The 18,061-nt window shown below is 32.1% G+C and overlaps 1 protein-coding gene across 1 annotated transcript in view; it reads left to right on the top strand.

The window, feature by feature from the left end:
* Nucleotides 1–18,061, top strand: part of Unc-76 (fasciculation and elongation protein Unc-76) — a 38,126-nt gene extending 20,065 nt beyond the window's left edge. Inside the window, exons 2-7 of the mRNA XM_013317599.1 lie at nt 12,620–12,728; nt 14,622–14,753; nt 15,275–15,395; nt 16,805–17,061; nt 17,371–17,446; nt 17,757–18,061. Coding sequence (XP_013173053.1) covers nt 12,620–12,728; nt 14,622–14,753; nt 15,275–15,395; nt 16,805–17,061; nt 17,371–17,446; nt 17,757–17,839 — 778 coding nt within the window. The 3' untranslated portion in view covers nt 17,840–18,061. The remainder of the gene's footprint in view (nt 1–12,619; nt 12,729–14,621; nt 14,754–15,274; nt 15,396–16,804; nt 17,062–17,370; nt 17,447–17,756) is intronic.

Raw genomic sequence — 18,061 nt, 5'->3', positions numbered from 1 at the left:
GTTCTTGTTATCGAGTATAACAAGATTCATAATTTATATAAGCTCTTAGCTGTCTGTACTATCTTAATTTTCTTATCATTAATTAAATAAATGCGAATGTTTGTTTATATAGATAGATGGATGTTTGTTATTTCCAGACGGCTAAACATGTCTTAGTGAAGTTCGGCATAGATATGAAACATCATCTGGAAGAACGCATAGACCATTTAAGTTTTTTTTTCTATTTCGCGCGGATGAAGTTGTTGGTAAAAGCCAGTGTCTACATAAAGGAGAATGCATTACGTTGAGATCCTGAGAGACCTGAAATTCTGTTTTGAGCAGTTTCTTTGACAAAATTTCGAACCAACCTTAAGTTTGGATGTTATTATACTTGGACAAACATGGTGGGCGGGAGACTGCGAGACCGCCAAAGGCCGTATGCTAATGTGTCTTGTCTCGTCCCAGACAAGTAGCTTATACTACAAAATACTTTCACTAACGACATGATCTGTTTATAATGAGTAAATTATACGTATGATTTTGATTGATTTTATCTCGATAAAAACTAATTAGTCTTGTTATTAGATTTACAGTAAAGTTTTATATCGGATGTAAAAACGACTTCCTTTATTATTTATAATATCTCCAGACGCGTTTCTTGCAATTAAACACAATCTAAAGTGAATAAGAAATCTTTAATTAGTAGCAGTTTATTTTATAATATAAGGGGGCAAACAAGCAGCGGGAATACCGAGGTGTTCAACGATGCCCAAGGACATCTGCAATACCAGAGAACCGCAGATGCGTTGTTATTGTAACGTTTAATCACTTATTTTTAAATCAATAAAAACAAATGAATATCAATTTTGGTCGAGTAAATAACATTTAATTTCTTTTTAAAATTAAAAATAATTAAATATCGCTCGCTAATACCTTTGTTTTTTAATCTGTGTAAAGTTATTTTTTAACATTGTGCCGACAACGTTTTGTGGAAAGATTTAATGTGACGTTAGAGTAATAGTTTAAGGTTCATTGCCTCGATGTTGTGGGTCTCGAAATAGACCGATGTTTGTGTATATTTTTTGTGAGTAAGCAGGTGCGTTCCTCTATGGTTTCTGAACAGGTAGGCGGTACCTTATTGTCTAAAAGCCATAAAGATACGGACAAATTGCAGGTAGTTGTAAGTGTGAAAAAGATGGACCTTTATGTTTTTATAGTAGTTAATTTTTACGGACGATTGAACTGATAAATGTAGATCAAGTTTTCTCATTATGAACTTCTTTGTAAGTGTAATTATACGTTTAATAGTTATTTAACATAGGTTTACTAAAGAGAAAGGTAGAGCTTACTAATATTATAAATGCGAAAGTTTATACTGATTATTGTTTTTAAGAAAGTGTCTCCGAAACAGCTCAATAGATCTTGATGATATTTGGCACAGATATAAAACATAATCTGGAGAACACATAAGCTACTAAATCGATTTTTTAATTCACCGTGGACGTAGTCGCGGGCGACAGCTAGTGTTGGTAAGTATGACAGCTTATGTGTTAAAATGTTTAAGTGTGTTTAGTTAAAACACAAAAATATGTCTAAAAATTAATAAGAAAAATACACGGAAATGTTTCTAAGGAACTCATATATCCATCAGTACCAGTTTTGTTTATGTAATATTAATTTATAGATAGGAAGTTGTAATAGGTGCTTTTCGTATGATTAATGAATACCAATACTTTTGGTTTATTTTGATAAAAGTATTTCTTAAAAGTTCTCGACTAATTGGATAAAGCGGGAGAAATCGTAAGAACAGTTTTTATGACGCAAGTTACATCATGTATCAAGCTAAGTGTAGCGTGTGGAATGCATTGTAAGTGATGTTAACGTAAGTTTTAACTGGAGATGTGCCTTTACAAAAATATGTTGACATCCCTATCATTCTCATAGAAATAAAACGAGACAACAAATCTTTGTTAATTTGTTTAAAGTAAGAAACCACGTAAGTTATGTTACGGACGTTATTGCTTAAAACTTTTTGTGGCTATGAATTGGTAAACGAAATTTTCTTTATGTTGGTAAACAAAGTTTCTATAGTTTGAATACTCTATGGATGTGTTTAAATGTCAAAATATGTTTATTCAATTCACAAATAAGACATTTTTGATCTTATTAGTGTTCTATTTTAGTGCATAATTACTAGTAAAAGTGCAGTGTATATATACAATAGCTTTTTTCATCCTACTTGAAATAATATAAAAAGAGTAATAAAATAAATTCGCAGGCATTCATATTAATAGGTTAGTGACATCGAAAGTAAAATAAAAACAAGTCGCTTCGATGCGGGATTCATATAAAGTTCTAAATTTAAAACTCTCCCGCCTATTTCGTTTTATAAGACATCATTATGTCACGCGACGACATAATTTTTTTTTAAATTAACCTATAAATTATACGACTTTTAAATTCTATGACTCATTACTTTAAATAAAAATAAAATGCCAACTCACACTGTTAATTATTCAATTGCGAAATAATTACTGAGACCAAAATCATCGTTTAAAACATATTGTTATTTCTCTTTTATCAAAGATAATGACGATATGTTTTACGCAGAGATTTTTGATGTCAGAAATCAGCTGTATGTCAAATTTGTTTTGTTTAAGCTTTCTACATTCCTTTCTTATGCTTAAATTTATAATTGCCCATCAAAAACAGACAAATTTTAATATGTCAGTAAAGTGCAAAGAATATTTGTGCACTAAATGCAAACATTTTTTATCTTTACGATAAAACATCTTCCACGTTGAACCACTTTTAGTTTTGTTAGCTTAGTGCATACAGATAAGACGCTTGTCGATGACTTATATGGATTATCTTAAACTAACTGTGACAGGGATATAACGCTTAATATATTTTTACAAACTACAACTTAAAAAAAAAATAGTGTACATTTACCAATAATAAGTTCGCGGCCAAGTAAAAAACTACGGACAATTTTCTCTGACGGCCAAAATAAAACAATGTATTATTTTGCCAGAAACAGCGTGCTTGACCGAATTACCGTTGGTTTCTGAGACCTAAATCTCATTATAAAACATATCATCACAAGTCGTTATCTTTGAAAACAGAGATAAGTATTTTTAAACGGGCATTTAGAAGATTAAGATGTTACATTATGTCAGATGGATACAGTTCTGGTTTCAACCTGTTAACTATTTTTTTTCTTTTATTGATCTCTGTTCGTAACAGTTGCGGGGAATTCACAACAGTAATTCCAGTGTTTACAGTTATGTTGCAGCGAGTTCCGTTGTACAAAATGAGATCAGCGTCAACGACAAACCATAAGCCTACCATCTCATGTCGATTGCAGATAACTGTCCGTAATGTAGGTACAATTGACATTCTGAGATTAATCGTAATGATTGACTTTATCTAATATAGTTTTGTAATGCAATGTGTTGTGATCTATGTTATAAAACGAATGATTAGTTTCATTTCGCTTGATGGTAATACGTACAAGTTTATGTAAAACTAGATGTCCCCGCGGAATTTAAAAAACTGATTTAATAGCCTATGTGTTCTTCCCGACTATGTTCGATATGTATTCCAAATTTCGACGAGATCCATGCAGTCGGTCTAGAGACACCAACTATCAAACATCCATCCACCTATCCAAATATTCGCATATTGTATGATTGCGTCGCAGAAGTCGTCTATTCAGTTCAGTACAGGCATAGCGGCAATACGTCAACTGTTTAAAGACTTGCTCCGTCATCTTGAATTAGAAATTAATAATTGATAATTACTAGCAAATCACATTTAATCATCAAGATTCTTTGAAAACTGTATTTTTATGTACATTACATAAATATCCTACTTTTATGCTTGTCTAAAAGCGTGAAATACTCTTTATTTTACAACAATTACAGATGACCTTTAGACATTCAACCACATAAAACAAATATCTTGGAAAGGTTAAAGTGCTATGAAAGTTACTTCATGCCTATAAACATTTATAGACTTTGCTATAAACAAGAAATATGTATAAATTTATGATACATAGGCGGAGTTATTGGGGTAAACGGGTTATATTGGTCGGGAGGTCAGCGATGGATCAATATCGCATCCGAGGGGAGGACTTTGTAAACTCTCGTGGACCAACTTATGACACCTTTTCATAGAATATTGTACATTTTTCTATAGAATTTTAATAAGTAAGCATATTTTGGGACATACTTTTAGGAAGAAAATCCGACATTGTGCCGGTGTACTGGCGCAAAACTAGACTCACTAAAATGTCGACGTTTATGTATCTTCGCTAATGATTCTGACACTTGTCTTGGTAATGAAAGCGCGTCATTCGCGCAAATTCTAATTAATACTGTTTAAAAATACCAAACAACTTTCTTTTACCTATACGATAAAAAGTACTAGAACAAATTTTTATTAACAAAAATCTCTATAACAAAAGATCTACTTTTCCTATGAATTTAAATAGATTGTCCCAACAGTTAGTCATGGGATATTCCTAACTCAGGGAACATTTGTGCAGACAATGTGTCGTGTATGAGCTGTAATTTTACCTTATTTAATAATAGCATTCATGTATACAATTGATAATATAAAATACAAAGTAAAGAAGAATAAAATATCAAAGGACATTACTTTCCAAATAAGTTTTGCCAAGTACTTAGTGTACTCAAGAGGTAAAGATATTAATCCAAATAATTGATTCTTAAATTCCTTTCTATTAGTTTTAATCTCTCTGGTCACTATAACATAAAGACAGAGTGTAGTACTCATCTTATTTTATATCTTTAAATGAGCAATTCTTGTATATATATAATTGGAATCTCGGAATCGGCTCCAACGATTTTCATAAAATTTAGTATATAGGGATTTCGGGGGCGATAAATCGATCTAGCTAGGAATCATTTTTAGAAAATGTCATTTTAATCGTGTTTTATCGATAATGAACTTAAACATAAAATTAACTTTTTCTATCGGTAAGATCGAAAAATATTATTCATATTTCATAATCATCCAGGTACTTTTATTAATTTGACATTTAAATGTAACATAATAGAGCCTTAGATAACATCAGATGCACTATTATCAGACCAATGTTAATGTCAAAAGGAGACCTTTGTTGTATCATTTCTCACAATGGACACAATAGGGCTTTTCAGTTCAAAAAGTAGGCAAAGTGAATGTAGTTGAATGCAAGAAAGTTAATAGAATTTATGGTTGGATGAATATTTATTTAATTAATTTTATAGTCTATGGACGCACGACTTTATTTACTGCAATAAAAAATCTTTTAAATATGTATAAATTTAGAGGCTAATTTAAATTGATGAACAGTTACATACGAATAATTGGTAGTAATATTACGATTTTAGTAATTTAAATTATTATCGTGCATTTTATATCGCTTATTTAAAAATTTCTTTATACGTCCTTGAACAACTTTTTAAATAAATAACATAATAATAATCGATGTGAGTAACCTATGGCCCCGTGCCAGATAACGCTAGCAACTACGATGTGAACTTAACCTCGTTCTTTATCCGAGAGTGGGTGGACGGCACTGCAAAACATATATTGTACTCATATTAAACGACTAATACAAAAAATAATTCTGTGATTATATTCCAATGTGCATTTTAAATATAACCAGAAGCGACAATGTTTAAGGGTACAGATTTCCAATCATGAGGTCGGAGGTTCGAATCCCGCCATTCGACTATTGTCGTAAACCATGTCCTAGCACAAGCCTAGAGCTTAGTTGGAATGGTAAAAGAAATATTAGTAAATTTACAAAAAAACTGCTAATATTAAAAAAAATACATTGTTATCCTTTAATTTTTAATTTAAAAATACACTAACTTGCTACTACTTTAGTTTCGAAGAAGACGAGCAGGGTCTATAACGATTTTATATTTCTAAACTAACTGTCGCCCGCGAATTCGTCCGCGCGTTATTATAAAATAACTTAATAAGTAGGCTATGTGTTCTTCCAGATTATGTTCTACTTTTGTAACAAATTTCATAAAGATCCATTGAGCCGTTCCGGAGATACATTCGAACAAACATCCATCCATCCATCTAAACATTCGTAATTATAATATTAGTAAGAAGTAAGATTAATAAGATAGTTTCTTGACTTCAAATAGAAGCGTGTATTTGCAGCACAATGTTTTGAATGCTATAAATAGCTTTCTCGATTCAAAATAACTTTAACGTAGTTCCTACAATCCTGTTTACTTACAACCAGGAGATACAGAACAGGTTCTATGCGCCAGGGGTAACCAACTTATCTGTTTATTCTATTTACTTGATCATGACCAATCGATATTACTTTTGAGGCATTAATTCAAAACTTTGTTATCATTTAACTATTGAATAAGTAAACGAAAAGCTTAGATAAATAAAATAAATAAGATAATATGTTTTATATACATACTGTAATGTTCCAGTATGCACAAAAGTTGGTCATCCCTGGCTCAGTGTAGGGACGTAATCAAATAATGACTATGGTATTGCTAGAGTGTTAATAAAAAGTGGACACACTATACGGAAAATAATATTGTACGTAAATGGAAACTAAAACGGTGACTTTTTTGTATAAGATTTTAAGTGAATTAATCGTGCATGCATTTTATAAAAAATGCTATGTCTTTTAAAAAGTTATTTTAGAAATTTTTATAAAACCTCTTAGTGACCATGGCGAGATTAATTACCTATAACTGACGTTTTTAGAATTTGATGATACAATTAATTAATTTTCCAATTATATTTTCTATTATTCATATTATAAAAATAAACTAAACAGCACTGAAGCGTCAATAGCCTAATGATTAAGGGTACGGATTTCCGATCACGAGGTCGGGGGTTCGAATCCCGCCATTCAACTATTGTCGTAAACCATATCCTAGCACAAGCCTAGAGCTTAGTTGGAATGGTTAAAGAAATATTAGTAGATTTACAAAAGAATCTGCTAATATTAAAAAAAACACTATATCTGAATTATTAAAACGCAATAAAAAGAATATTCAATTAATTTTAAAAAGGTATTGCATAAAAGTATTAAATTCTTCGAAGGTAACTCGATCTCTCAGTTCTAAGAAATTCAAGACTTGATTTTGGCTTTAACATTCCTTTACCTGGCCGTAAAGATTGAACACTGGTCACTCGTCTATTACTTATTAAGTCTGATGTACACCAAAAGCACGTATTTTACTTTGAGCCTTTATCTGTTTGGACGGTAAAAGCTTTCGAGTGCTTACAATGCTAAAGGAAAGCCAGCCAGCTTTTTTTTTAAACAAAGCACACGTACGTTATAAAGCGATGATTGCTTTTTGTCATTAAAAAAAGTATTTTTTTTATTTTTTAGTTTTACAGAAAAAAACAATAGAAAATATATGTATCACTTAATTTACGTGATTACGTTACATTTAAAGAAGTGATTAGTAATCATAACTAGGTAAAGATAAACCTTTAGGTCTAATGAAAGCAATTTTATAAGCTATATGAAAACAGTTTTTAGTGACAATTTCTTTTAGCCGACTTAAAAAAGGAGGAGGTCGTTTCGGTCTAGGTACTAACTGAAACGTAAATAGGTCTAAGACATCAAGCCGACACCGACTCCAAAATAACAAAAATTGTAAAGTATGGACATATTTCAAGAAAGAAGAGAAATTTATTACTTTCGAGGGGTTCATGAAATTATTTTGTTACTTTTTAGTGCATTTTGTTTAAGAATGTTTTTTGGTTTCAGAATGGTTTTAGGGTTCTGTACCTCATAGGAAAAATACGGAACCCTTATAGGATCACTTTGTTTACTGTCCGTCTGTCTGTCAAGACCCTTTGTTTTGTTTCAGTATTATTTTTTGTTTGCAAATGTTTTAATTTATGAAGATAGCTTTCTTTTTTCTTAAAAATTTTGTTTGGGTAGTTTGTTTTAAAAACTTTGTAACCATTACCAAAAACAATATAGTTCCATTATATTGGATTTGCTAATAGCTAACGTAAATATTTCTAACGGACCTCTACCATTATGGTGTGGGCAGTGAAACTGCGTGTATGAGGACAGTGGGCCGATAGCCATTTGCGTCGACAACATTGATATCCGCCGCTCTAAACTGATGTGAAAATGATTTCACTACTGTACTCAGAGACGTTAAGTGAGGCCACTTAGTAAATATTTAGTAGGAGACTACACTAAGCGGCTTCCTAAAACAATTATATTAGATTTTATAGCTATTAGGCATTCAATTTGAGAGTACTTTCCTTTCGTAAAAATGTTTTTTTTATTTTTTTACCGAATGAGTCCTTTGTAGCAATGTTATTTCAAAATAAAAGTGAAATTACGAGTACTGAACTTTAGGAGTATTTCGTGTTTATATTTGTTAATTGAAAGTTCTCGAAAACATTAAATTATTTAACGAAAAAGAAAGTTGACACGGACTTATGCGTGAATTAAAATAATTTGGATTCAATTTATTGGCTGTAAAATGTTTGTGCTTTTTACTGATGCTTATTAAAAACTAGCTGTCGCCTGCGACTCCGTCCGCGTTGATATATAAAAAAAACTTTATTAGTGTAGCCTATGTTTTCTTTTAGTCTAAGTTCCACACGTATGCCAAATTTAATCGAGATCCATTCAGCCGTTCTAGAGATATCTTCAAACACCTATCCATCCATCTAAACATTCGCATTTATAATATTAGTAAGTTAAATAGCTCTTCGAGGCATAAATTCCAAAAAAAATTAGTATCCTATGACCGTCTCCTGGCTCTAAGCTACCTCCTCACTAATTTACAGCCATATCGGTAAAGCCGTTCTTGAGTTATAAATAGTGTAACTAACACGACTTTCTTTTATATATATAAGATAAATAGTTATCTATGGTGATAATCAAGGAATTTTTGCACGATTCCATTATTTTTTACTGTTAACCTCGCTTAGTATGTAAAGGGCGGGAAACACATGCAAATTTTACGATTACGTGATCAAAACCTGTATTACAGCTTTCTTTGAAGGCATCTTGTAAATTATTAAAAGTATGTTCGTTATTTTGTTCACTTGTTTAAAATATTCCATTACCGAAGTTCCAAATTGGTTTTTTATTTAAATATTTTTACAAACTTTTTAATATTTGTTATTCGAAGTAGTAAGAAGAGAGGGTGTGCGATGGGGTAGTTGACCCCGTTGCCAAGCAACAAGGGGTGATATAACCCAAGCACAAGGGGGTTGAAAACGGCGAAGCGAAAATTCTGTCTTAAGTCTTTTGCATTTACCTACTAAAGTAATATGTAACTTTGTTCATTTTTCACAAAATATTTATCTTTGTTGGACGTAGTTAGAAATTTTAACTTGGACTATACTTAGTGCTAACTTAATTTAATAAAAATTGTTTGAGATTTTTTTCATCACTTACTAACTTATATTGATAGTAGTACCGTGTGATTTTTAATATTATTTCCGTTTGTCGACTGCGTAGAATAAACAACACGGTAAAAAACAGAACATCCTGTATTCAATCTGCCATATGGGCAATCTGTGACGTGACGACCCTGCCAGTCCGCTGTGATAAAGTATACATACATATATTATTAATTTTTTATTGAAAATATTAGCAGATTTGTGTAAAATTACTAATATTTCTTTAACCATTCCAAATAAGATTTAAGCTTGTGCTAGGATATGGTTTACGACAATAGTCGAATGGCGGGATTCGAACCCCCGACCTCGTGATCGGAAATCCGTACCCTTAACCATTAGGCTATTGACGCTTATTCTTGACAACCTCACCTAAGATGTATTTAAATATAATTAAAAAATGATGCTAGATAAAAACATAATAACATTTTTATCATTGTGAAAATCCAAAGACTGTAACAAATGTAACTAAAAACCTAAAGTTACAAAGTAGCATTTTATTGTGCTTAAGTCAAAACTAGTCGTCTTTTGGTCTCGGTCTCTAATTGTAAAGTATCGTTTATCATTTAAGATACTTATCTATTGAAATGAAAAGACCATTAATCAACTTTTAGATTCCATTTATCGTGCGCATGATTGTATAGTGGACGCAGTAACGGCATCTCAGAACAATAAAAATATAAGATAAAATTATTTATTTAACCTGTAATGTTAACAATGTTTTGACTATGTTGTTGCCCGTTACACCTCAAAATGATATTGGTGTTTGAGACCCAATTCCCCGTTCAAAATATATTGTTATCTCTGTTTTGTTCAAGATAATGAGAGGGATGACTATATGTTATGTACGGGGATTTTGGTTACAAAAACTCAAGATTAATTGGTTTCATTACTGAAGTGTTATAAATTGGTATCGTATCTCCTTTCTCGACAAATATCAATGGCACTGTAAAAGTAATTCGAAGATGTCTACTAATAAGTCAAAAATAAGTGATTTTCTCTAAGATTTAAAGGAAGTGACGTTTTCTCACACTTGAACGATCACACAGGCGCCTGTAACCGCACGTTGTCATGTAATGTAAAGTGACACATTCCTCAATTGAGTCGGTGACGCGGCGAGACACGGTCGTACACAAATTGATGCCAATTTGTGTCTCCGGCTGACTCACGACTGTGGTACATCGGTTGCCCTCTCTGCATTTTTTTTTCTCGACATCAATCGAATTACTCTGTGCAATTCGATTCAACTAAACTGGTGCTTATTGTAAGAACAAACATTCAATAGAGACATCACAACATTTAGAGGCTTTACACACACATAATAAACAAGATATCCAAGTGACATAAATTCTTTTACTAAATTGGAAAAATAAAATAAACTTTGTGACATAAATTCTTTTACAAAATTGGAAAAATAAAATAAAATTTTAAGCTTCCAAATAAATTTTTATTTGTGGCATACCTAATGGCACATAAAGCGTCCGTCCTTGCCGCGATAATTGGAAGACCTGAAGCTATTTAGATCCCTGCGACTGACTGCGGGAACTGACGATAGGCGGTGTTATACGTTACCAAGTTCATGGCTGTATAATAGCTAGATGTGACTTTGAACATGCTTCAATTTCCCACGTTTTTACACAGAAGATTCTAGAGTCGCATTCGTAACGATCTTGTTTTTTTACTTAGCCGTTTTTATTTTAATTTTTTGGTTTTTGTGAGATTATTCTGATATAATTAAATGGAAATACAAGCACATTCACAGACAACAATGGTCTTTAAATTAAAAAAACGAACCTGTTATTCTACTTAAGTAGTCCGAAACATATTTTACATAATTAAGCTTCGTTTGTTTTTAATATTAATTTGAAGATTTATCTTTCAAACAGAGTTTGTGCTTTTAATCTTATTAACACTTAATTAGACGAAATTTTTTGTAGAAAAAAATCTGTTTTTTTTTTAGTAAAGTCATACTTATGTAATTTTCTCTAAACTAGTTCAGTAGTTTTTTTTAATTAGATGTTCGTCACACTGGACACCATCGAATTAAGGGTTAAGCTTATTAAATTTTAATCAAAATAAATTAGACGTATACTAAATAAACTTAAATAAAAATGATTTTTTATTGCTCGTATCTTACCTGTCCAACAATAAAAACTTCAAGCAATGTCTATGGTTACTTCCAACAAAAAACAATGTGTAGACCATAAATCGATCTACATGTATAGGAACAGATATTACAGCATCACCATTAATCCATGCGTCAGACGGATTAAATTTCAACTGGTAGGCTATACGAACGAAAATGAAAAACATTTTTACATTTTCTCTGAGTGTAAATCTATTTTAATTTTATGAGAACATCAGGTGTCTTGAAGATGGTATACGTTTTATCCGACTAATTTAAAAAGATAGATCAAGTGTTTAAGAATATAATAATAGAGTTTGGTGCATTTAGAACGTATGGGTCATCAAACTAACGAATTAAAGGTCGTCGGTTAATCGCACTCTAACTAGGAGCATTACGTCGCTGTCAAATTTTATGAAAGATGTATAGATAAAGATATCATTAATTAAGAACAATAATGAGTCATATTTATTGTATGTTAGCTCAGTAAAAATGCACTTATAAGACATTCTATAGCAAAAAAAATTATACGCTATTTAGTTATAAATAGTGCTAGAAATCTGAAATAAAGAAATAGCACACAAAATAGTACTAAATCACGCGATCGTCTTAAATCATTTTAAGCATTCTGAAAGTGTAACAAATTTTAAATTGATTTCAATTTACATATTAACCGTTGGTTTCTGAGACGAAATCTTTGTATACAAGATATCGTCATCCCTGTCATTATTAGGGGAATTTAGTTTAAGAAACCCACGGTATAACGAGTAATATTTTTTAAACTCGGACAGATTCGAATACCAGTTGTTTAAATCAGTCCAATCTTTAATGTACTACATAATACATCGCTATCTTACTATGGTTATTGGATAAATATCTAATCTCATGTCTTGTTTTAACTCGAAAATATTTTCGTTCTAAATTTATTCAAATTAAAGAAAAAAAAATGTTGTTTTTATTTACTTCCTGAAGACGGAAGAGTCAGCGGATATTATGATAGTAAAAACATATTTATGATTTATGTAACTTTAACGATGTGTTTAAACAATGTATAATGGATATTTCCTTTTTCAGGATGTGGTGGACGATCACCGGCAACTTTGGGAACATCTTGCCTATAGATTGGACCAAGTCATTCTCTAGAAAAATGCATATCCCAACATTGAATCTCAGCGATAAGAAGGTCAGTCATATTTAAACTTCGAACTATGTAATTATTGGTTAATGATTTGAATTTGTGTTCACATATGTAGTCAAAGAAATAAATTCCCTTCCCACTTAAGATCGAATATACAAAAGGTAACCATAAATAAAACTAAGTTCGTATATTTGATGGTAATAACTACGGCCCGCGACTCCGTCTGCCTGGAATTAAAAAGAAACATAATTAGTAGCCTATTTGTTCGTCCGGATTATCTTCTACATCTGTACCAAATTTCACTGAGATCGATGAAGCCGTTTTATACACCTAACATACATCTATACATTCAAACAATTGTATTTTTAGTAAGATGATAATGGCAAATGACATTTCGTTATAGGTTAGGTAATAAACGTCCTTGACTATAATATTTTTGGTAACTAAGCTAACATTGATCTTATACAGAACTAAATTTACATATATATGTGTGTAAACTTTAAATATACATTACTAGCTGTCTGCGCGCAATTAAAAAAAAATAGGTAGCCTATGTTTTCTTCCAGACTATGTTCTATATGTATGCCAAATTTAATCGAAATCCGTTCAGCCGTTCTGGAGATACCTTCAAACAATCATCCAGTCATCTAAACATTCGCATTTATAATATTAGTAAGAAGTAATATGTTTATTCATATTTGGATGAATCATAATTGCCTGTGCCCCGTTTTGCTTAACAGATTAAAAATACAACAAACAAAGTGATTGTGAGGTCACACAATATTGTTTTAACATCTGTCGCCTTATACATATTTGTCATATAACACATAAACTCGCAAACACAAACGCGCCAATATATGCTTAATACTAGTCTTGGAAAAATTTACAGTAAAAAAATGTTAAAAACAAAACTTTTTATAGACTTTCTACTCAAATACTGGTAGGTAATAAGTTAGAAATATTAAAATTAATAAAGATTAAAGACTTGTCGTCGTATCAATAATTAATCTGTCCTAAGGGAACGCTTAATAGAATATTAGTAGTATAATTCACATACACATAATATTATTTACAAATACAAATCTTTCCATTATGTAAAGTGAGAATAACTATTTAAAAAAAACGTGTTATTATAACAGAATCGTAATCGTAAGCAAAATCCAAGTCATCGGTAAAGGTCATAACGCACTTGCGTATAAATGTTTATTAAAAATCTTATTCATGCATTCCACATCACGCACAGAAACAAAAGAAAGCAAAATACAATAATTTATTGTATTGTTTCCTTCACATCATGTCACCACTTACTACACTTTTTACCTACTGTTGAGAGAAATAAAATTCACTACAAAAAAAAATGGATACTTAGAAAAATGATTCCCTAATCGCTGACAGTGTACAAAATGACAACGGTGTGTTTTGATTATCAAAACATTTCTACAAAAACATGTCCTCTCTTTCTTTCTTTCAAAAAACTGAGAGACATACATATCTGGATGTTTCTGGCGTGGCAAGACTCGTTAACATATAACGTATAAATTCACACGTATAAGCGCCAAAGTACAGTGTTTATTGGACCTTAGATATGTGTTTCGTCACGCTCTCAATGTGACTTTAAACACTTGACACCGAATTAATGCGAATAAGCGTTTAATTCGTCGGCGATTCGCGGAATTATATCGCCGCTTGTATACAATGTACATAACTATATTAAATTATGTAATCCAAAGTATCTGGTATAAAGTCAACGTTTACTAAATTGCTGCGTAAATAATCCTCCTATATCCGTTAGTTTCCACTGCAAAAATAAGTTTACGAGAATGTATTGTCATCTTTATTTTTATAAAGAAAATGAGAGAGATGATGATATGCCTACTATATAATATATGTTATTCTAATCTTACACTTATCACAATAACGTGTATATTTGTTTGTCAGAGCGTGCTGAGTCCGGACGACGAGATCCACAGCTCCGAGGACGAGGCGGTGGCGTCCGACCTGGACATGCACGCGTTGATCCTGGGTGGTCTGCACCAGGACCACGAGTGCCCCGTCAAGACCGCGGACGAGGTAACTTATATAAACCTATATTGTGAAAAGGAAATGGGCAAGCAGATTACCTGATGTTAAGTGAACTTAGTACGAAATAATTATATGTATAATATAGTTGTAGAGCGTCGGTGACTCAGGGGTAAAGCACTTGCAATCTGCAGGTCTTGGGTTCGAATCCCGCCATGTACCAATGTGTTTTTTTATTTCTGATTTACATATGTACATCCGACGTTCTTACGGTGAAAGAAATTCAAAGATATGTGTGAAGTCAACCAACCTGCACTTGGCCAGTGTGGTTGACTATGGCCTAATCACCCTTAACTTAGAGTAGGCTCTGAGCATCTCGATGGGGACGTATAGTGAGCTGATGATAGTTGGTAATCAAAAATCAGTCTCAAAGAACAGTACCTATAACTCTCTATTTAAAAAAACAAATTCCTCTTGACATGCGAGAGTGACAACTATTCTTACTACCTAGATACAAGTTTGGTTTATATTGTCTTGTCTATTGATAATATGTTGTACGTCTCTGGTTCCAGGTAATCCAAGAGATCGACGATATGATGCAAGAGACGCCCTCCTCGGAGGGTGACATACTCGAGTACAACGAGGCGCTCGAGAAAGGCAAAGAAGTGCTGAGCTCGCCCCTCTATGAGGACAGTAAGTTACAACATTTAAAATACAAAGATTGCTTGTGGTTACCACAACGATTTGTGTCATGACTCTGTGGTACCTTTACATCCTGTCTCATCGCTTCTTGAAATAAAATCGCATATTTATAAACCTATGGGACACAAACTAAAAACCTAAATTAAACCTAAACTCTTATAGCTGTCGCAACTTCATTGTATCTAGCGCCTAGATCGTACAAATTTAAGTCAAGGCATTACTACCATATGAATTGCTTACCTTAATTCGTTTAAGGATATTTGAGACAACTATTACAGACGTAAATAGATAAATACTTAAAAACTTCGCAAGAAAAACTGCATGCCTACAAGTAAACTGTAGATTCGATAACATTAGATATCTATTTATGGATAGGATTGCGAACATAGTAAATCTATACTATTGTAGCCTGTAACTATTTCCCAGTTTTCACTGCCGAAACGTAAACATAAAACGCCATATTGTGATCCCTTTTTATCTCTTTAAATTTATTTTAAAATGTAAATAATAAAAATAAAAAATTGCGAATATTTTTTGTTCAAATAACTCCACAACAAACTTCCCTGAATACATAATTGAAAATTCAATTAAATAAGTCTGTACTTTTAAATCTTTAACTCTACTTCAATTAACTCAAAATGTAATTAATAAATTGCAGCTATAATTAGTTACGACAATCTTATTTCAACTAATACGGAATTCTTACAAAACTCAAGTAGTTTTTTATATTTCGAAGTAAGAACAAAATCCTGACAATGTTTAACTCCTGCCTACTTCATATTGAAAGCACGTTTGTAAAAAAACTCAAGTGTCTCGAAGTAACTTTTGTTTGTCTCGAAGTGTACTCGAGGCTTTAAATTAATTAAAACTTTGCAATAAATTACATAAATAAAATGTATATTCTTAAAGAATAAATATGAATTTGAAGATTATATAATCATACAGTTTTGTAAACTCTCCGTCAACAAAACGCACTTTGTTTACATTTTTTATTCATAGGACGTTCAACTCTGTACGTCTGATATTGCAAGATATTGTAATGTAAACAAATCTTAATTTATCGATATATTGTATCGATTAATTTATCGATATATTGTATCGATTAATTTATCGATATATTGTATCGATAAATTTTATCGATATTTCAGACTGTTAGCCTAATTTTTAAACATTATTTATATGGTTATTGTTTTTTGTACGTGTAAATATATTAAAATATTCTGATAAATCTTACCTCTTACTAATATTATAAATACGAATAGATGGACGGATAGATGGATTAATGTTTGTTTGATGAATCTCCACAACGGCTGACCAGATCTTGATGAATTTTGGCATAGATGCAGAACATAGTCTGGAAGAACACATAGGCTACTAATTAAGTTTTATTTTATTTTCAGAACTCCGTCAGCTGTCATTAGCTCAACTGAACGAGATCTTCATGGAACTAGAAGTTCTGATCCGCGAGTTCTCGGAGACATTGATCGCGGAACTGGCGCTGAGAGATGAGCTCGAGTACGAGAAGGAACTGAAGAACACGTTCATATCTCTGCTGCTGGCTGTACAGAACAAGCGCCGGCAGTGCTTCACTGATAGGAAGAAGAGAGCTCTACCGCCGCGCTCGCCCAACCTCAGTGCTAATAATTCTGCGCCTAAGGTTTGTTGGACTATTCATTATCTTAATCAGTCTTTAAGTGTTCCCTTAGTGAATAATGATCAAGTGTTCCATACAGATTCGACTAACAAAAGTTTACTTAAAATCTAACCGTGGATTTTTGAGACCTAATTCTCCGTTTTAAACACATCGTTATCTCTGTTTTGTCAAAAATAATGACAGCGATGACATGTTTTACATAAAGGTTTTGACCTCAGAAACTAATGATTGGTCGGGGTAAGAAAAGCACTTTAGCAATAATATTATATAAACTATTATGTAATTATTTTAGTATTAACTGTTATGTTTCAGTACTTGACGACAGTGATTCCCTTCACGCTGGAGAACGGACCACCGGACAATCAGTCGCTGCAGGTACTCATTAAAAGTAAGTGCATTTTTTTATAAAATTCGGTGATTGAAGTAATTTTTATTTGTAAGGCTCGGTACAGACGTACCACCGATCACAGCCACTCGTTGCCAGCGACAGTTCTCACGATTTTTCATACATTTAGTTAGTACGCGGCGCACACGCGTGCACTCGCTTCAGTATTGTCCTGATACAAATTCATACAGTTGTACCGCGAAGGCCACCTGTAGCCCGTTTATGCCGACCCTTATTTTTAAGGTAAAGTTACCAGAGAAGTTTAATATAGTTATTGATAAATACAATAGAAATTTTTATGTGTTTTTTCCAGTATTAAAAGCAATAAACGAAGACAGTCCCACTGTGCCGACCCTGTTAACGGATTACATCTTGAAGGTGCTTTGTCCGACTTAGGTCGTGACGTCACATCCCTCGTCTACATATTCTAACACATCCACCAAATTTATTCCCATTTCAATAAAATTAAGTATCGCAAAACTAAATGCAACATTTATCTTGTTAGAAAAAAAAACGATTCACAACTTGTCTATGGATTCCGAAAAGATTTAATTATTTTTCATATTTTAATGGTGCTAACTTCAAATATTTTACGTTATTTACAAATAAATTAATATT

This window comes from Papilio xuthus, unplaced genomic scaffold (genome assembly GCF_000836235.2).
Source record: "Papilio xuthus unplaced genomic scaffold, Pxut_1.1 DF826938.1, whole genome shotgun sequence".
Lineage (NCBI taxonomy): Eukaryota > Metazoa > Arthropoda > Insecta > Lepidoptera > Papilionidae > Papilio > Papilio xuthus.
This window is presented reverse-complemented; position numbering and strand designations above follow the sequence as displayed.